General features: G+C 50.1%; 1 protein-coding gene across 4 annotated transcripts in view; it reads right to left on the reverse strand.

The window, feature by feature from the left end:
* The window catches only part of LOC119847424 (deleted in malignant brain tumors 1 protein-like), a 60,203-nt gene extending 44,946 nt beyond the window's left edge, over positions 1 to 15,257 (reverse strand). For all 4 annotated transcript variants that reach the window (XM_043501279.1, XM_043501278.1, XM_043501277.1 and 1 more), the window contains exon 1: positions 15,128 to 15,257. In XM_043501279.1, coding sequence (XP_043357214.1) covers positions 15,128 to 15,248 — 121 coding nt within the window. In that variant the 5' untranslated portion in view covers positions 15,249 to 15,257. The remainder of the gene's footprint in view (positions 1 to 15,127) is intronic.
* Between the last annotated feature and the right edge of the window lie 843 nt (positions 15,258 to 16,100).

Genomic DNA, 16,100 nt, shown 5'->3' on the forward strand with positions numbered 1-16,100 from the left:
GAGATGAGGTAAGTCTCTGTCTCCATGATTGGACATTTCAGGGATCTCCAAACACTGGCTGATATAAATAGTGGCCTGAGTGAGCTCTCCCCTGCCATCTGTTGATGCACTGGGAGCAAAGGTCTCAGCTGCATGTTATATTTCAGTGACACTAGCTACTGACTCTCAGGGAGGTGGATTGCCTACACTGATCGGAGAACCTCTTCTGTCAGGGTTGGTAGCATCTATGCTGTAATGTTTCCAGTGCAGAGGAGCCCTAAGTAGCTGACAAAATACAAGACGTGATGAGCGACGTCAGAACCAATGACACTGCACCCGCCATTCCAAACCGAGCCACCTGCTTTCACACTGCCTGCATCACTGAAGGTCCCACACACCCTGCTCCCCCTAGACCTTACTGGGGCTAGTATCCCCTCACCCTGGAGTGTGACAACCCCACACACCCTGTAATGGGATGCAAAAGTGTATTATACTGTTCAGCCACTAGATGGAGATGTATGTAAAATACCTTATTTTAAGCTGATCTCAGCCATGCCTGGCAGAGCACTAAAGGATCATGGTATGTAAAAGCAAATTCTGTGATCAGTCCATGTCTGGTACAGAAGAACATGACATGGCGTGTGGAGTAAATTAAGAACATAAACAGAAGGAACAAAGCTACAAAGGTTGTAGGATCTCATCACCATGCCACTCTTTAGTGCCCCAGAGAACTTCAGCTTTCACAAACTTCACCATGGATAGACTGGAAACAAGATTTCACATTGCTGCCAAGCTGCACAAGGAAACTGGAGATATGCAGGTATCGTCTTTAATGTAGCCTAAGGGAAGGAGGCAGAGCATATCTTTAAATCCTTTGACTTTACTGAAGACAGTCACAAAGGTGACTATGAAAGGGGTCTGGCTCTGTTTGATGCATACTTTATACCTCAGAGAAATGTAGCTTATGAAAAAGCTTCTTTCCACCAGAGAACTCAAGAACCAGGGGAAAGTATGGAATGTTTATAAGAGCTCCACATATATTGGGAGAAAACTGTGATTTTGGGAATGCAAAGGTTGCAAATAACCCAATAATCAGCCTCTGTGTGCTAACAGATAAAAAAAATTCACAGCAGCTACAACTGAAGAGAGATTTAACCCTAGCCACAGCTATTCAAATAGCAAACCAGTCTGAATTAGTCAAACAACAGAACAAAAGGCAGGAGCAAATTGATAAACCTGAAACTAGCTATGGCTTAGCTTAGGCTATGCCTACACTAGCACTTGCTGTGGTATAACTTATGTCACGCAGGGGTGTGAAAAAGCCACCCCCTAAGCAATGTAAGTTACACTAACCTAAGCACCGGTATGGACAGCATGATGTAGGCAGAAGAAGCTCTCCTACCAACATAGCTACTGCCACTCATGGAGCTGGAGTAGTGAAGCCAACTGGAGAGCTTTCCTGTCAGCTTAGGGCATGGCTACACTTGCAGATGTAGAGCGCTGAGAGTTAAACCAGCCTTCGGAGACCACAGCAAGGAAAACGCTGCTGAATGTTTACACTCTCAGCTGGAAGCGCACTGGCATGGCCACATTAGCAGCTCTTGCAACGCCACAAAGAGCAGTGCATTGTGGTAGGTATCCAAGTGTTCAAGTGGCTGCAACATGCTTTTCAAATGTGGGGGGTGGGGTGGAATGTGACAGGGAATGTGCTTTGTGAATGTGGAGGGAGAGAGAGTGGGTTTTTGGGGTTCTGAGATTGTGTCAGCATGCTGTCTTGTAAGTTCAGACCCCCCTCCCCACCGCCTCTCTCTCACACACTCACAGCAAGCAACATTCCACACTACTGGCTTGCTTTGTCCCAGAGCAGATAAGCAGCTGGCTATCAGAAACAGAGCTTTGAAAGGGCATATCCGCATTCCTACAGCCAATTCCAAAACAATGGCAAGAGTGGCCACTTGACTTAAGGGGATTATGGGACATTTCTGGAGGCCAATCAAAGTGCAGTAATGCAACAATGCATTCACACTGATGCTGGGGTGTTTCAGCCGCGGCGCAACAAGCGTTATACTTCTCGTGGAGGTGGAGTACCATGAGGGCTCCAGCTGCAGAGTCCAGGCACTCTAAGTGCCTTGCCAGTGTGGGCGGGTCAGGATTTAGGGTGCCTGGGGCAGCTTAGTCATGCATGGCTCCTTAGGCCATGGCTACACTTGCAGATGTAGAGCACTTTGAGTTAAACCAGCCTTCATAGAGTGCAGTATGGAAAGCGCTGCAGTCTGTCCACACTGACAGCTGCAAGCGCACTGGCGTGTCCACTTTTGTGGCACTGGAAGCAATGCATTGTGGGCAGCTATCCCACAGAGCACCTCTTCCCATTCTGGCGCTGTGGCTTGTGGGAAGGGGGCGGGGGGTGCAGGGCATTCTGGGTCCTGTCCCAATGCCCTGTGATACATTGGTTTGCATCCCAGCAATCCCTCTGCTTCCGTCCACAATTGACATCATCTTTCAACGTTTTTTGTACTGCACACTCTGTCTTCCCTTTTGGTCTGCGGGAATGGAGCCCGAACAGCTGAGGAGTATGCTGATGAGTCTCGCCAGCACATCATGTTTGGCAGTCGAGTTACTCCTTAAGATCCAAGTGAGAGCGAGGACTCTGATGATGATATCGATGTGAGTAATACATACAACACGAGATTGCTTGTGGCATTCATGGACATGCTCACCATCACGGAACAGTGCTTTGGGATTGGGAAACAAGAACTCAGTGGTGGGATCACATTGTCATGCAAGTCTGGGATGACGAGCAGTGGCTGTGGAACTTTCGGATGAGAAAAGCCACTTTAATGGGTTTGTGTGAGAAGGTCGCCCCCACCCTGCAGTGCAAGGACATGAGATTGAGAGCTGCCCTGATGGTGGAGAAGTGGGTGGCTATTGCAATCTGGAAGCTGGCAACTCCAGACAGCTACTGATCGGTCGCTAACCAGTTTGGAGTGGGGAAGTCGATCGTTAGAATCCTGTTGATGCAAGTTTGCAGGGCCATTAATCGCATCCTGCTCAGAAGAACTGTGACTCTGGGTAATGTGCATGACATTGTGCCTGGCTTTACACAAATGGGTTTCCCTAACTGTGGAGGGGTGATAGTTGGGACGCATATTCCAATTCTGGCACCAGCCCATCTACCCTCTGAGAACATTCATTGGAAGGGCTATTTCTCTATGGTTCTCCAGGCGCTTGTGGATCATCATGGGCATTTCATTGACATTAACACAGGCTGGCCCAGAAATGTGCATGATGCACACATCTTTTGGAACACTGGTCTGTTCAGGAAGCTGCAAGTTGGGACTTTTTTCCCAGACCAGAAGATCTCCATAGGGAAAGTCGAAATGCCCATTGTGATCCTTGGAGACCCTGCTTACCCTTTAATGCCGTGGCTCATGAAACTCTACACAGGGAGCAGCAAGGAGTGGTTCAACAACAGGCTGAGCCGGTGCAGAATGACTGTGAAGTGTGATTTTGGCCATTTAAAGGGCCGCTGGTGCTCTCTGTATGGGAAGCTTGACCTGGCTGATAACAGCATCCCCACGGTTATATCCGTGTGCTATACCCTCCATAACATTTGTGAAGGGAAGGGTGAAAGATTCACTCAGGCATGGAACTTGGAGGTTCAACACCTGGAGGCTGAATTTGAACAGCCAGAGAGCAGGGCTATTAAAGGGGCCCAGTGCGGGACTGCAAGGATAGAGATGCCTCGAGGAAGCAATTTGAGGTTGAAAGCCACCAGTAATGTCTGATGCCCTGCACGGGAGTGAAATGCAGTGGATCCAATATTAGTAGGAATCTGTGTTTGCTATGTATGATGTTGCTTTCCTGGGCTAAGGTATCTTTTACGTTATGCAATAATAAAGAATGTTTTCAAAGCAAAAAAATCCATTTAATGAAAAGAAAATGCATTTATTGAAAAGAAAAACAACTGCTTGGGAAACACAAAGGGCAAGGGGCTGGAGTGGGGAACAGTACAATCACAGGTTTACATATGTCCTGTTACCATACTTAGCCTTCCTGTTTGGAGTGCTGTGCAATGAGTGATGCACTTCAGGATGGCTACACTGCATGGTGATGGGGGTTGAGTGCAGTGGGTAAGAGTCCTAGTTTTCAGGGCTGGGTGGTGAAGCTACAGGTGTTAGAGCCAGCTGGTTGCAATAAGAACCCGGATGTTGGGGAAAGTGGGTTGGAGGTGACATGGGGGCACAAGGGAAAGAGTTTTGGGACAAGGGCTGCGGGGGGGTTGGGCGCGGAAGTACTCCGCCTGCATGGCTACGAGCTCCTGGATCGAGTCCTCTTGGTGCTCCATGATGCTTATCAGCTGCTCTGTGCTTTGGGCTAGTGATCCGCATTCTGCTGGAGGACCCTCCTTTCACTCTCCTGCCACTCCTGCACTTTTTGATTTTCATTAAGGGAGTGCTGCATGACTTCATGAAGCATGTCCTCTTTGCTTCTATGTGGCCTCTTCCTGATTCTTTGCAGCCTCTCAGCCGGTGATAACTCGGACGGCTGAGATCTCAAGATTGCATCTGTAAAGGCAAATGCAACACTTAACAGAGGCAGCATTGTTCACACCAGACAGAGCAATGATTCCCCCATACTTAAGGAGGGCAAGCACAGTCTACACAATCACATAATTTGCCTGTCCAAAAGCAAGCACACATAACCCCTGGGAGCCCCAAAATGGTGAGTAAGCTCAGGGTCAAGGGAGACTGATTCTTTCATGGCTGTACTGTCCTCTGGGTTTTTGTGTCTTGGGGAGAGCCAACAGCTGCAGGGGACCCTATACTGAACATTGTCCCCACATTTTCCACAGGAGTTTGTCCTGGAAGATATCTCATTGCTAAGGGTGACTTGGGAAGCAAGGGAGGATCTTCTACTACAATCCAGCTTCCGCCCTCGCCCATATGCAGCTTGCCTGTGTGCAGCAGTGGCGCGGACATGTTAGCCTGACTGGGACAAGGACCACAGTGGCTCTCCCATAAAACCTGCTTAAGCGCATTGCCCAAGTTCTGGATGAGACCTTTGAAGAGATCACTGAAGCCAATTACCACGATGTGAGAGAGCAAACCAATGCCCTATTCCGCATCTAGGCATGCATGCAGTCCTAACCCCAAGAGCCCGCACTGAATAACTTCCTTCCCAAAATAAAAGCCGCTTACCAGGAACCTCCTCCGGTGTTTGTCCTTCCCCAAGCACTGGCCGCCGCAACTGGCTACCTTCCTCCTGGCTTGAGAACAGCTCCTGGCTGCATGCACCTAGGGATGCCGGGGTGTCTTCCTCCTTCTCAGCACCCTTGCTCCTGCTTTGCTACTCCTCCTTCTCTTCCTCCTGCCTTGTTGGACTGTGCTCTGAGGTGTCCACGGTGGTACTCGGAGTGGAGGTGGGGTTGCCCTCAAGTTTCATGTCCAGCTCTTTGTAGAAACGGCAGGTCGCAGGGGCAGCACTGGAGCAGCTGTTTGCCTCGCGGGCTTTGCGGTAGGCATTCTGCAGCTCCTTCACTTGAACCCTACAATGCAGAGCGTCCTGATCATGGCCCCTTTCCATCATGTCCCTTGATATCTGCCCGAAGGTATTGTAATTTCTACGGCTGGAGTGCAGCTGGGACTGGACAGCTTCCTCCCCACAAACACAGATGAGGTTCATTAGGGGGGATCTGTTTGATACAGATCTGCCGTAGGGACAATGGCTAGTCCTTCCCTGGGCTACTTCCTACTGTGACTCCTGCTGTCTTGGTCTAGACATCTTCTGGGTCTCTGGTCTCCCTAGGCTGTGCTGCTCCTGGTGGCTGTGACCTCCGAGTGGTGTCCTCAGGTACCTGGGCATGTGCCTGAGTCTTGGCACCTCTGGCTTGCGCAGTCTGGGGCTTTGACAGCTCCCGGGCTGGAACCTGGGGCGTGAGTCCTTCCTCTCCAGCAGTCTGCCCTGACTGAGCTGTGCTGCTCCCTTTTATAGAAGTGCTACACTTGGTGCATGCCAGGTAGGGACATGGGGGTGTGGCCTCTTCCACCCACAGTGAGGAATTAATTCTTCCCCATCCAGTTTGGGGTAAGTGCACCCTGTCAGATCCTCCTGTAGCTGAAGTCACCTGAGGACTGTGACTAGCCCTGGAGGTACTCTTAAACGCATGGGCCAGTTCACCACAAAAATAGCTTATTAAGACAAAAGCTTTGCATTCAGAATGCATGTGATTCAACAACCACAGACCATCAGCCTTCACAGCAGCAGCCTGTCAGCCACGATGGGCCTAGTGAGAAAGGTGGAAGAACTCACTGGAGGATTTGATGATATAACACAAAATCAACCTATGGAACTCTTTGTGGGGGGATGTTGTGAAGGCCCAAACTATAACATGGTTCAAAAGAGAACTAGAGAAGTTCATGGAGGATAGGTCCACCAAAGACTATTAGCCAGGAGGGGCAGGGATGGTATTCATAGCCTCTTTTTGCCAGAAACTGGGAATGGGTGACAGGGGATGGATCACTTGATGATTACCTGTTCTGTTCATTCCCTCTGGGGCACCTGGCATTGGCCACTGTTGGAAGACAAGATACTGGGCTAGATGGACCATTGTTCTGATCTAGTATGGCCATTCTTATATGCTTATGATATTGGGCTTTTGAAAGGAGATCCAGTACAAATCAACTTAAGAGACATTGCTGAACTGTACAGTGTACAAACATTTCTACCAGAGAGACCTTGAAGAGATACCTGCAGATTTATGGAAATTCAGAGGCTGTCATTACCCAGTCATCATGTACTATTTTTCCAGGTATATAGAGATAATGTACTTGAAAGACATATCACAGTGTTATGGAGAAACTGAAGTGCACTTTTGCTCACTTTGGTATTCCAGAGCAACTAGTGAGAGACAGCAGACCACAATTCATAGCAGCAGAAGTTGTCATTCCAAACTAAATATGATTTTGATCTTATTGTGAGCCTCCCACATTACCCCAAGTGAACGGAGAAGCTGAAAGAGCTGTACAGACAGCCAAGAAAATCCTATAGCAGGAAGTCGCATTCTTTGTTCTTCTGAGTTACAGATCAACGCTGATAGCAGCTGCTGGATATAGTCCTGCACAACTCCTGTTGGGAAAACAACTCTGAACGACTGGTCCAACTTTGGAAAACAGCCTATCTCCAAAGGGGCCAGACATGAAGAGATTTGCCAAATCGGATAAAAAGGCAAAACTGAGCTTATTGTAATGTCATTGGGGTGGGGTATTGTAAAATGGGACCTGTCAGGGTATCTTCCCCACTCTGAACTCTGGGGTACAGATGTGGGGACCCGCATGAAAGACCCCTAATCTTATATTCCACCAGTTTAGGTTAAAACTTCCCCAAGGCACAAATTCCTTGTCCTTGGATGGTATTGCTGCCACCACCAAGTGATTTAAACAAACATTCAGGGAGGGGCCACTTGGAGCCCTATCCCCACAAAAGTATCCCCCCAAACCCCTTCACCCCCTTTCCTGGGGAGGCTTAAGAATAATATACCAACCAAATATGTAAACAAGGTGAGCACAGACCAGACTCTTGGGTTTTTAGGACACTAAAAACTAATCAGGTTCTTAAAAGCAGAATTTTATTATAAAGAAAAAAAGTAAAAGAAGCACTTCTGTAAAATCAGGATGAAAGGTAATTTTACAGGGTAATAAACAGATTTAAAACACAGAGGATTTCCCCTCTCGGCTCAACTTCAAAGTTACAAAACAGGAATAAACCTCCCTCTTAGGATAGAGAAAATTCACAAGCTAAAACAAAAGATAATCTAACACATTTCCTTGCTATTACTTACAATTTCTGTAATGTTAGATGTATAATTTCAGTAGGAGCTGGATTACCTGCTTGGTCTCTCTCTTTGTCTCAAGAGGGAACACAAAGAGAGCACAAACAAAACCTTCCCCCTCCCCCCAGATTTGAAAGTATCTTCTTTCCCCCCTGGTCCTTCTGGTCAGGTGCCAGCTAGGTTAATTGAACTGATTAACCCCTTATAGGTAAGTGATTCTGTACCTCTGTATTTTCCACCAAATGCATCCGATGAAGTGAGCTGTAGCTCACGAAAGCTTATGCTCAAATAAATTTGTTAGTCTCTAAGGTGCCACAAGTACTCCTTTTCTTTTTGCGAATACAGACTAACACGGCTGCTACTCTGAAACCTGTACATAAAGGTTGTTACCCTTCCCTTTATATTTATGACAGGACCCTACTCCACCCTAAGTTATCTCAGTGAGAAGCAACCCATCTCTTACCAACCCTAGTGTTACCCAGAGGAACAGGCTGGGTATGGTGCACAGTCTTTGGGAAGGGGAGGGACACTAGTAACTCCAGGGGATTTCCTTCCCCCCAATTTATCTAGCAAGGCTACACCAGCAGGGCCTTGCCTACTGGGACCTGAGAACACCCTGGAATTGGGTTTAAGGCTGCAACCCAATTACCAGTCATCCTACCTCTTGTGGGACCTCACAGCTGCTCGTGAGACCTCAGGACTGAATCTGAACAATGGAAACTATTGCACAGGGGGTTCCAAATTGCCTTGTCCCCTCACCACAATACCTCCTCCCCAGCTTCTCCTCTTATCCATGTCGGGTCCATCTGCGAGCTGGAGTGCTCCTGCCTGGCTACTAGATAGATTCCCAATAAATAACATTCCCCTAACTGGGGTAGTAGGTTTATCCACACCTAAACTGTTAAAGGGGAACACACACAAAATGCCAACTCAAATACAACAGATTAATCTCTCTCAGGAACAGCCTGAAACTGGGAAAAAACTTATTAGCAGGTTTCAGAATATACTAAGCAGCTGAAAGGTTTAAAATATACTAAAGCCATCATCACACTACGACCTACACCTGGATGGGAAGCATACCGAACTATTTACTCTGTATGTACACATACAAACTAACACACTTTTAACAGTAACAGTGTCTTCTCTGGGGTGCTGAAATTTCTCTCTTCAGTTTGCTAGTGCCTGAAAGGGGTGTGATGAGGGTGATGTCCATCCCCTGGGTTATGGCTTTCTTCGACGTTCCACAGAAATGATCACAGCAGTGTCCAGACTTTCCCCCTTTTTTTTCTTCTTTTTGTGCTAGCCCCACGTCTTCCCCCCAACAGAGAGCCTAGTTCAGAAGGTCACTAGATATTGTTCCCCAGTAGCTTTCGTGAGTGACAAAGACCCATCTCGCACACTGGTGAATGCCCAAGCCAAGTACTCACCGGGGGATCAGACCACTCAGCCACTGAGGCCAAGGGTCAACTGAAAAGGAGAGAAATCAAGAAAAGAAAAACCCGTCCTCCTCTGAGCCACGGACTCCCTGACCTACTATGAGGTGGGGCTGCCTTAGTCCAGGCCGTGCACGGCTAACGCAGTGGCTTTGCTGCAGGACCAGATCAGAGAAGTCTCTGCAGAGATGGCTGCAGTCATCAGCCTGGCTCAGGGGCTGCCAGAAACCCCCCAGGCCAGGGTAGTCATGGCTCCCTGCATGGTGGGTCTCAGGGCAGTACAGGGGACCGGCAGTTTCTAGGATACCACAGCTCAGCCCTCTCTGCTGCTCACTCACTCCCCCTCGCTAGGTCTCTGCCTGTCTCCTGCTCCCTCACAGTGAGGTCATGATCCCCCAGGCTCCCCTGCAGCCCCTGTCTCTGCTGCTGGGTTCGCTCCCCTCCATAGGGTCCTGCCAGGCTGGGCCTGTCACCATGTCACGGTGGGGCCCCGTCCCCTCACAAACTGCCATCCCACCCCCCTCACAAACCCTCATCCCACTCCTCGCTGAACCTTGCCCCATCCTCCACACTGCCTCCTGACTGATCCTGGCCCTGCCACCCCACCGCCTCTCATCCCACTTGGCAACACTTGCCCCACTCACAGGACGTGCCCCACTCACCAACCCTGGCTCCACCCCCCCTCACCAACCCTCACCCTACCCTTCTCACTGATCCTGGCCTGGCTCCCCCACAAACTCTCGCCCTGCACCCCACACCAACTCTCACCCTGCTCACTGGCCCCACTCCCTGCCCCGCCTCCAGACCCTCATCAACCCTCACGCTGCCCCCTTGCTGCCCCACCCTCTCAATGTCCCTGACCCCGCCCCTCACTGACCTGTGACACCCCCCTCCCAGAAATCCTGGCCCTGTCCCCTCACTGTTCATGGCCACATTCACTGGCCCCACCTCCCTAGCTGACCCTGGCTCCACTCCCCTCAGTGACCATGTCCCCGTCCCCTCACACATCCTGCCTGCCTCACTGACCATCACCCTGCCCTCCGACCAACCCTGGCCCCACCCCCTCACCAACCCTGGTGCTGTCCCCATCACTGACCCTCGCCGGACGTGCTGACCCCAGCCCAGCCCCGCCCCACTTGCCAGCTCCCACACATGTACTAGGTCTTTACTCAGCCCCACCCAGTCCCCGGCCTCTCCCTGGCCCCACCCCAGCTCCTCCCCGGGGGCTGCTCTCGCTGTCTCCTTCCCCAACATGCATGAAGGCTAGATCTGAGCTGGGCTCCGTGATTGGCCCGGCTGCCTGGTCAATCAGACTGACTTGGGGTGCTGGCTATTGCCCACTGGCCCTCCTCCACAGTTCTCTGATTGGTCAGAGGCCCTCTCAATCCCAGAGTCCCAAATCCACCTTGTCCCCTCCCCTCTCTCCTGGCATGGGGAGAGGACAGCCAAATAACCCACCCAGTGCCAGTGATGGCAACTGGTCCCTACACGACAAGACATGTTTACAAGAGCCATCACTCTGTTTGAGACCTGCTGGGTCTGGAACCCGGTGACCGTGCTCACATCGAATTGGAGGAAGAAAAAGAATGGACGACTCCACCTGTCGTCAAGGAAAAGAATGCAGCACCCAGATTACATGTGACTGAGACTGACGGGGGAATCCAACAGAAACCATCAACAGCTACAGTTAGTTCCTCAGAAGGAACAATCCACAGAGCAAACTTGACAGACGGCAGACGCAGAACAAGTAGACAACAACTCAAGGATTCCAAAACTACCCCAGGCAATCATTGCAACTAATGGCCACCCAGGTGGCCAAGCTGCTACACATTGGTATTTTACAGTTAGGAACCCAGTACGGGTTAGAGACACTGGGCAGATTGATCTGTCCTGAACTTCACAGCCAGTGTGACAGTGTGAATAAATGGCAGGAACATGGAACTTAATGGGGGAGATGGACTGGAATGTTAACCTGTAGTGCTTGCTCAGCCACTGGGTGGCGCTGTGTGTAACATCCCTGATGGAGCCGAACCTCAGCCATACCTGACAGGGCATTAAAGGATCTAACGGTGAACTCAACTGGAGTGGACAAACAAGTTCTGTAGTCAGACCACATCTGGAACAGGAGCATGACACACCCTGTTCCCCCCACGTCTGGCCAGGCCTTGCACTCTCCCTAGTGTGTGTGTGGGAGACAGTTACAGTGTTTGAGCTCCCCCTGCCCGCCTAGTGTAGGTGGGCATTGTTAATGTAGTTACCATAGTCGTCTTTCAAACAGCATGTTAACTCGAATTAGGAAACTTCAGTTTGCGCCAGCAACGTCCACACAGGACAGTCCAAGTGCAGCTCTTTGGTGTGCTCTGCAATTCACACCCCCACAGTATGCTCTGTGTGCAATGTAGTCATGCCCCATGACTGGGGAGTGTGCGTCCTTCCAAAAATGGGGGAAATTGGGTTTGAAAATTGGAGCACTGGAGTTCGAGCAAGAAGCCAGGATTGCGGGTGAGTTAATAATCAGTTTGGATTTCATTGGGAGAGGTAGATAAGCTGGAGGGTAGGCATAAGGTCCAGAGTGACCTAGACAAATTGGAGGACTGGGCCAAAAGAAATCCGATGAGGTTAAACAAGGACAAGTGCAGAGTCCTGCGCTTAGGATGGAAGAATTCCATGCATTGCTACAGGCTGGGGACTGACTGGCTAAGTGGCAGATCTGCAGAAAAGGACCTGGGGATTACAGTGGACAAGAATTGGAATATGAGTCAGCAGTGTGCCCTTGTTGCCAAGAATGCCAACAGCATATTGGGCCTCATTAGTAGGAGCATTGCAAGCAGATCGAGGGAAGTGATTATTCCCCTCTGTCACTGTCCCGGCCACATCTGGAGTATTGCGTCCACTTTTGGGGCCCCTACTACGGAAAAGATATGTACAAATTGGAGAGAGTCCAGTTGAGGGCAACGGAAATGATTAGGGGGCTGGGGCACATGACTTATGAGGAGAGGCTGAGGGAACTTGGCTTATTTAGTCTACAGAAGAGAAGAGTGAGGGGGGGATTTGATAGCAGTCTTCAACTACCTGAAGCAGGCTTTCAAAGAGGATGGAGCTAGGTTGTTCTCAGGGAGATGACAGAACAAGGAGCAATGGTCTCAAGTTGCAGTGGGGGAGGTCTAGGTTGGATATTAGGAAAAAATATTTCACTAGGAGGGTGGTGAAGCACTGGAATGGATTATGTAGGGAGGTGGTGGAATCTCTTTCCTTAGAGGTTTTTAAGGCCTGGCTTGACAAAGCCCTGGCTGGAATGATTTGGTTGGTGTTAGTCCTGCTTTGAGCAGAAGGTTGGACTAGATGGCCGCCTAAAGTCTCTTACAACCCTAATCTTCTATGATTCTATGATCCATCATGGCTAATAAGTATGAAATGAACCAATGTACTACGTTCATTCTAGTGAATGAATTCTTTACCAGACTTGGAATCCTAGTGGGGTCCCAATGTCGCTCATCTCAAATCAAGGGAGAAACTTTGAATGCAGTGTTTCAGCAGCTTTATGAGATTCCAGGGGCTTCACAAAATCTTCCTCAGCCCTGCACACCCAACACAGTTTGATAGGGTGGTAGAAGGTTTCAGTCTGACTCAGTGATTTTTACAGATTCATAGATTCCTAGGTCAAAAGGAACCACTGTGATCATCTAGTCTGAGTCCTGTATAGCACAGGCCAGAGACCTGCCATGAAATAACTCCTAGAGCAGATTGTTTAGAAAAACATCCAATCTTGAGTTAAAAGCTGACAGTGATGGAGAATCCACCACGACCCTTGATAAATGAGTCATTTCCAGCCTGAATTTGTCTAGCTTCAACTTCCAGGTATTGGATCCTGTTCTCCCTTTCTCTGCTAGATTGAAGAACCCATTATGAAATACTTGTTCCATGAGTAGATACTCACAGATTGTGATTAAGTCACTCCTTAACCTTCTCTTTTTAAGATCGAGCTCTTTGAGTCCATCATTATAAAGCAGGTTTTCTAATCCTTTCCTCATTCCCATGGCTCTTCTCTCAGCCCTCTCCAATTCTTCAGCCTCTTTCTTGAATTAGGGACACCAGAACTGGACACAGGATTCCAGCATCGGTCACACCAGTGCCCAGTGCAGAGGTAAAATAAACTGTCTACTCATACTAGAAATTCCCTTGGTCATGCATCCTATGATCACAGCAGATCTTTTGGCCATAGTGTCACACTGGGAGCTCATGTTCATCCACCGTGACCCCAAACCTTTTCAGACTCATTGCTTCCCAGGAGAGAGTTCAACATGTAAGTATGGACAATGTTGTTGGTCCCTAGATATATACATTTGCATGTAGCTCTGTTAAAATGCATATGGTTTGCTTGCACCCAGTTTACAAAGTGCCCAGATCACTCAATCAATGACCTGTCCTCTTCATTATTTACATTCTCACAATTGTGTCATCTGCAACCTTTCTCAGTGATGAGCTCTTCTTTCAGTGTCCAGCGACAGAGCCATCGTCTCTTTATTTGGGCTTACAAAGTTGGTTGCTGGCCCTCTGGAAATGCTGGTGGGTGCTGAGAGGGAGCTGAGATTTGTAATATTAACTTGTCCTTGTCTCACAGGCTCTGTCAGTGCCTACCTGAGTCTGAGAAGGGCTGTATCTAGGAACAGTGACTGAGGCCAGCAGGATAATGGCTGTCTCTGGTTGTGTGTTGCGACACAACCAGTGAGGGGCACTGGGCGGGGAGTGATGAGACCAGGGTCCATTCCCAGCAGCTGCTATCACATCCCCTCTCTGTGTCCCTATCCCCCTCTCTATCCTCTTCATTTAAACTGAGCTCTCGAGCACACAGACTGCCTGTCATCCTGCCAGTGCAGAGCCCAGCACCACAGGACCTTGAGCTCGGCAGACAGTGCTGCCGTAACATGAATTCTTGTGTTTGCATAATAAATAATAATTAAGAAATGAAGCGTCAAACACTGAACAAACACAGTGAGAGCAGGACAGGAACCCTGGAATCCCGTGTGCAGTTCTAGTCACCTAAGTGCAAGGCAGATGGATTCAGATGGGACCAGGTGCAGAGAAGGGCTGCTAGGACGGTCGGGGGATGGAGGCTGGTCAGACAAGAGGAGCTTGGCTCGTTTAGCTGGCACAGCAGAGGCTGAGCAGGGATCTGGTTGCTCTGTACGAATCCATCATGGGAACCACAGAGAGTGAGAAGAGCTACTCACAGAATCATAGAATCTCAGGGTTGGAAGGGACCTCAGGATGTCATCTCGTCCAACCCCCTGCTCAAAGCAGGATTAACTCCAGGTAATGCCAAAGGAAATTGTTGGCACAAGAACAAGTGGGGATATGGAGTCATGTTAGGCTGGAAATGAGAAGAAGGTTCAGGAACAGCCTCCTAATGGGTAAGGGGAGAATGTGCTAACTCACATGAAGATGGCGCTTGATAAGTGTGTGACTAGGATTATATGACGCGTCCTGTGTCCCGTGTTCCTAAAGAGACCAGCCCAGGGCATCTGGGAAACACCTCCAGGATTCAGAGACATGCCAATTTCTTTTTACTCTTTTAATGCTTAACAAAAGTTAAACTAATTCTATTGTAAAATCATACATGCAGCTAGATAGATCCTGGTAGCACCCCCTGCTCTATCCACTAGACCCCACTCTCCTTCCCAAGACAGGAATAAACCCCAGAAGTCCTGGCTTCCAGACCCTCTGCTCTATCCACTAGACCCCATTCCACTTCCCAAGGCAGAATAGACCCCAAGAGTTCTGGCTCCCAGGACACAGCTAAGCCATGTCTGATGGGTGGGGCTGGAGAATCACAGGTTGCCCCCAGGGCTATTCAAAGCCAGAGCAAAGAGAAAAGGCCACTCACCCCAAAACCAGGCCAGGAGGATGGGGATCCTTGTGTTCCCAGCTCCAGCACAGGCAGCTGAGCTCCTGCCAAGGGGGTGCCCATCTGGGAGCAGGAGGCACCCGCGAAATCCCATGTTCATAGCACAGTCCTCGTGGGGCAGCGTGGCCAGGCGTTAGGACAGGCAATTGTCCTTGTGAGAGTGGCAGGCTCAGTTCAGTGTGCCGGGGTGGCAGGTTTGTAGAAATTTTGGAGGTGCCCAGAACCCGCCCCCGCCCAAACTCCGCCCCCCACCTGCCCAAGGCTCCGGAAAGGAGTTTGGGTGGGGGAGGAGGTCTGGGGTGCAGGCCCTAGGCTGCGGAAGGGGGCTAGGGTGCAGGTTCTGGGAGGGAGTTTGGGGATGGGAGGAGGTGCAGGGTGAGGGCTGTGAGGTGTGGCTGCAGATGAGGGTTTGGGGTATGGGAGGGGCTCAGGGCAAGAGTAGGGGTGTAGGGGGTGAGGGCTCTGTCTGGGGCTGGGAATGAGAGGTTTGGGGTGTGGGAGGAGCTCAGAGTGAAAGTAGGAGTGTGGGGGGTGAGGGCTCTGTCTGGGGATGGGGGGTTTGGGGAGTTAGAGAGGCTCAGGTCTGGGGCAGAGGGTTGGAGTGCAGGCGGATGAGAGCTCTGTCAGGGGCTGGAGATGAGGGGTTTGTGGTGTTGGAGGGGCTCAGGGCTAAGGCAAGGGGTTGGCGTGCAGGGGGATGAGGGCTCTTGCTGGGACTGGGGATAAGATGTTTGGGGTGTTGGAGGGGCTCAGGGCTAGGGTAGAGGGTTGAGAGTGTGGAGGGGGTGAAAGCTCTGGCTGGGGGTGTTGGCTCTGGGGTGGGACAGGGCTGGGGATGAGTTTGGGGTGCAGGCAGGCTGCTCCGGGACAGGAGCCAGAGAGGAGGACTCCCCCCAGCCCCTTCCCTGCCGGCAACAGTGAGCTCTGGGGAGGAGCCCCCCTTTCCCGCCCC

This window comes from Dermochelys coriacea, chromosome 23, assembly GCF_009764565.3.
Source record: "Dermochelys coriacea isolate rDerCor1 chromosome 23, rDerCor1.pri.v4, whole genome shotgun sequence".
NCBI lineage: Eukaryota > Metazoa > Chordata > Testudines > Dermochelyidae > Dermochelys > Dermochelys coriacea.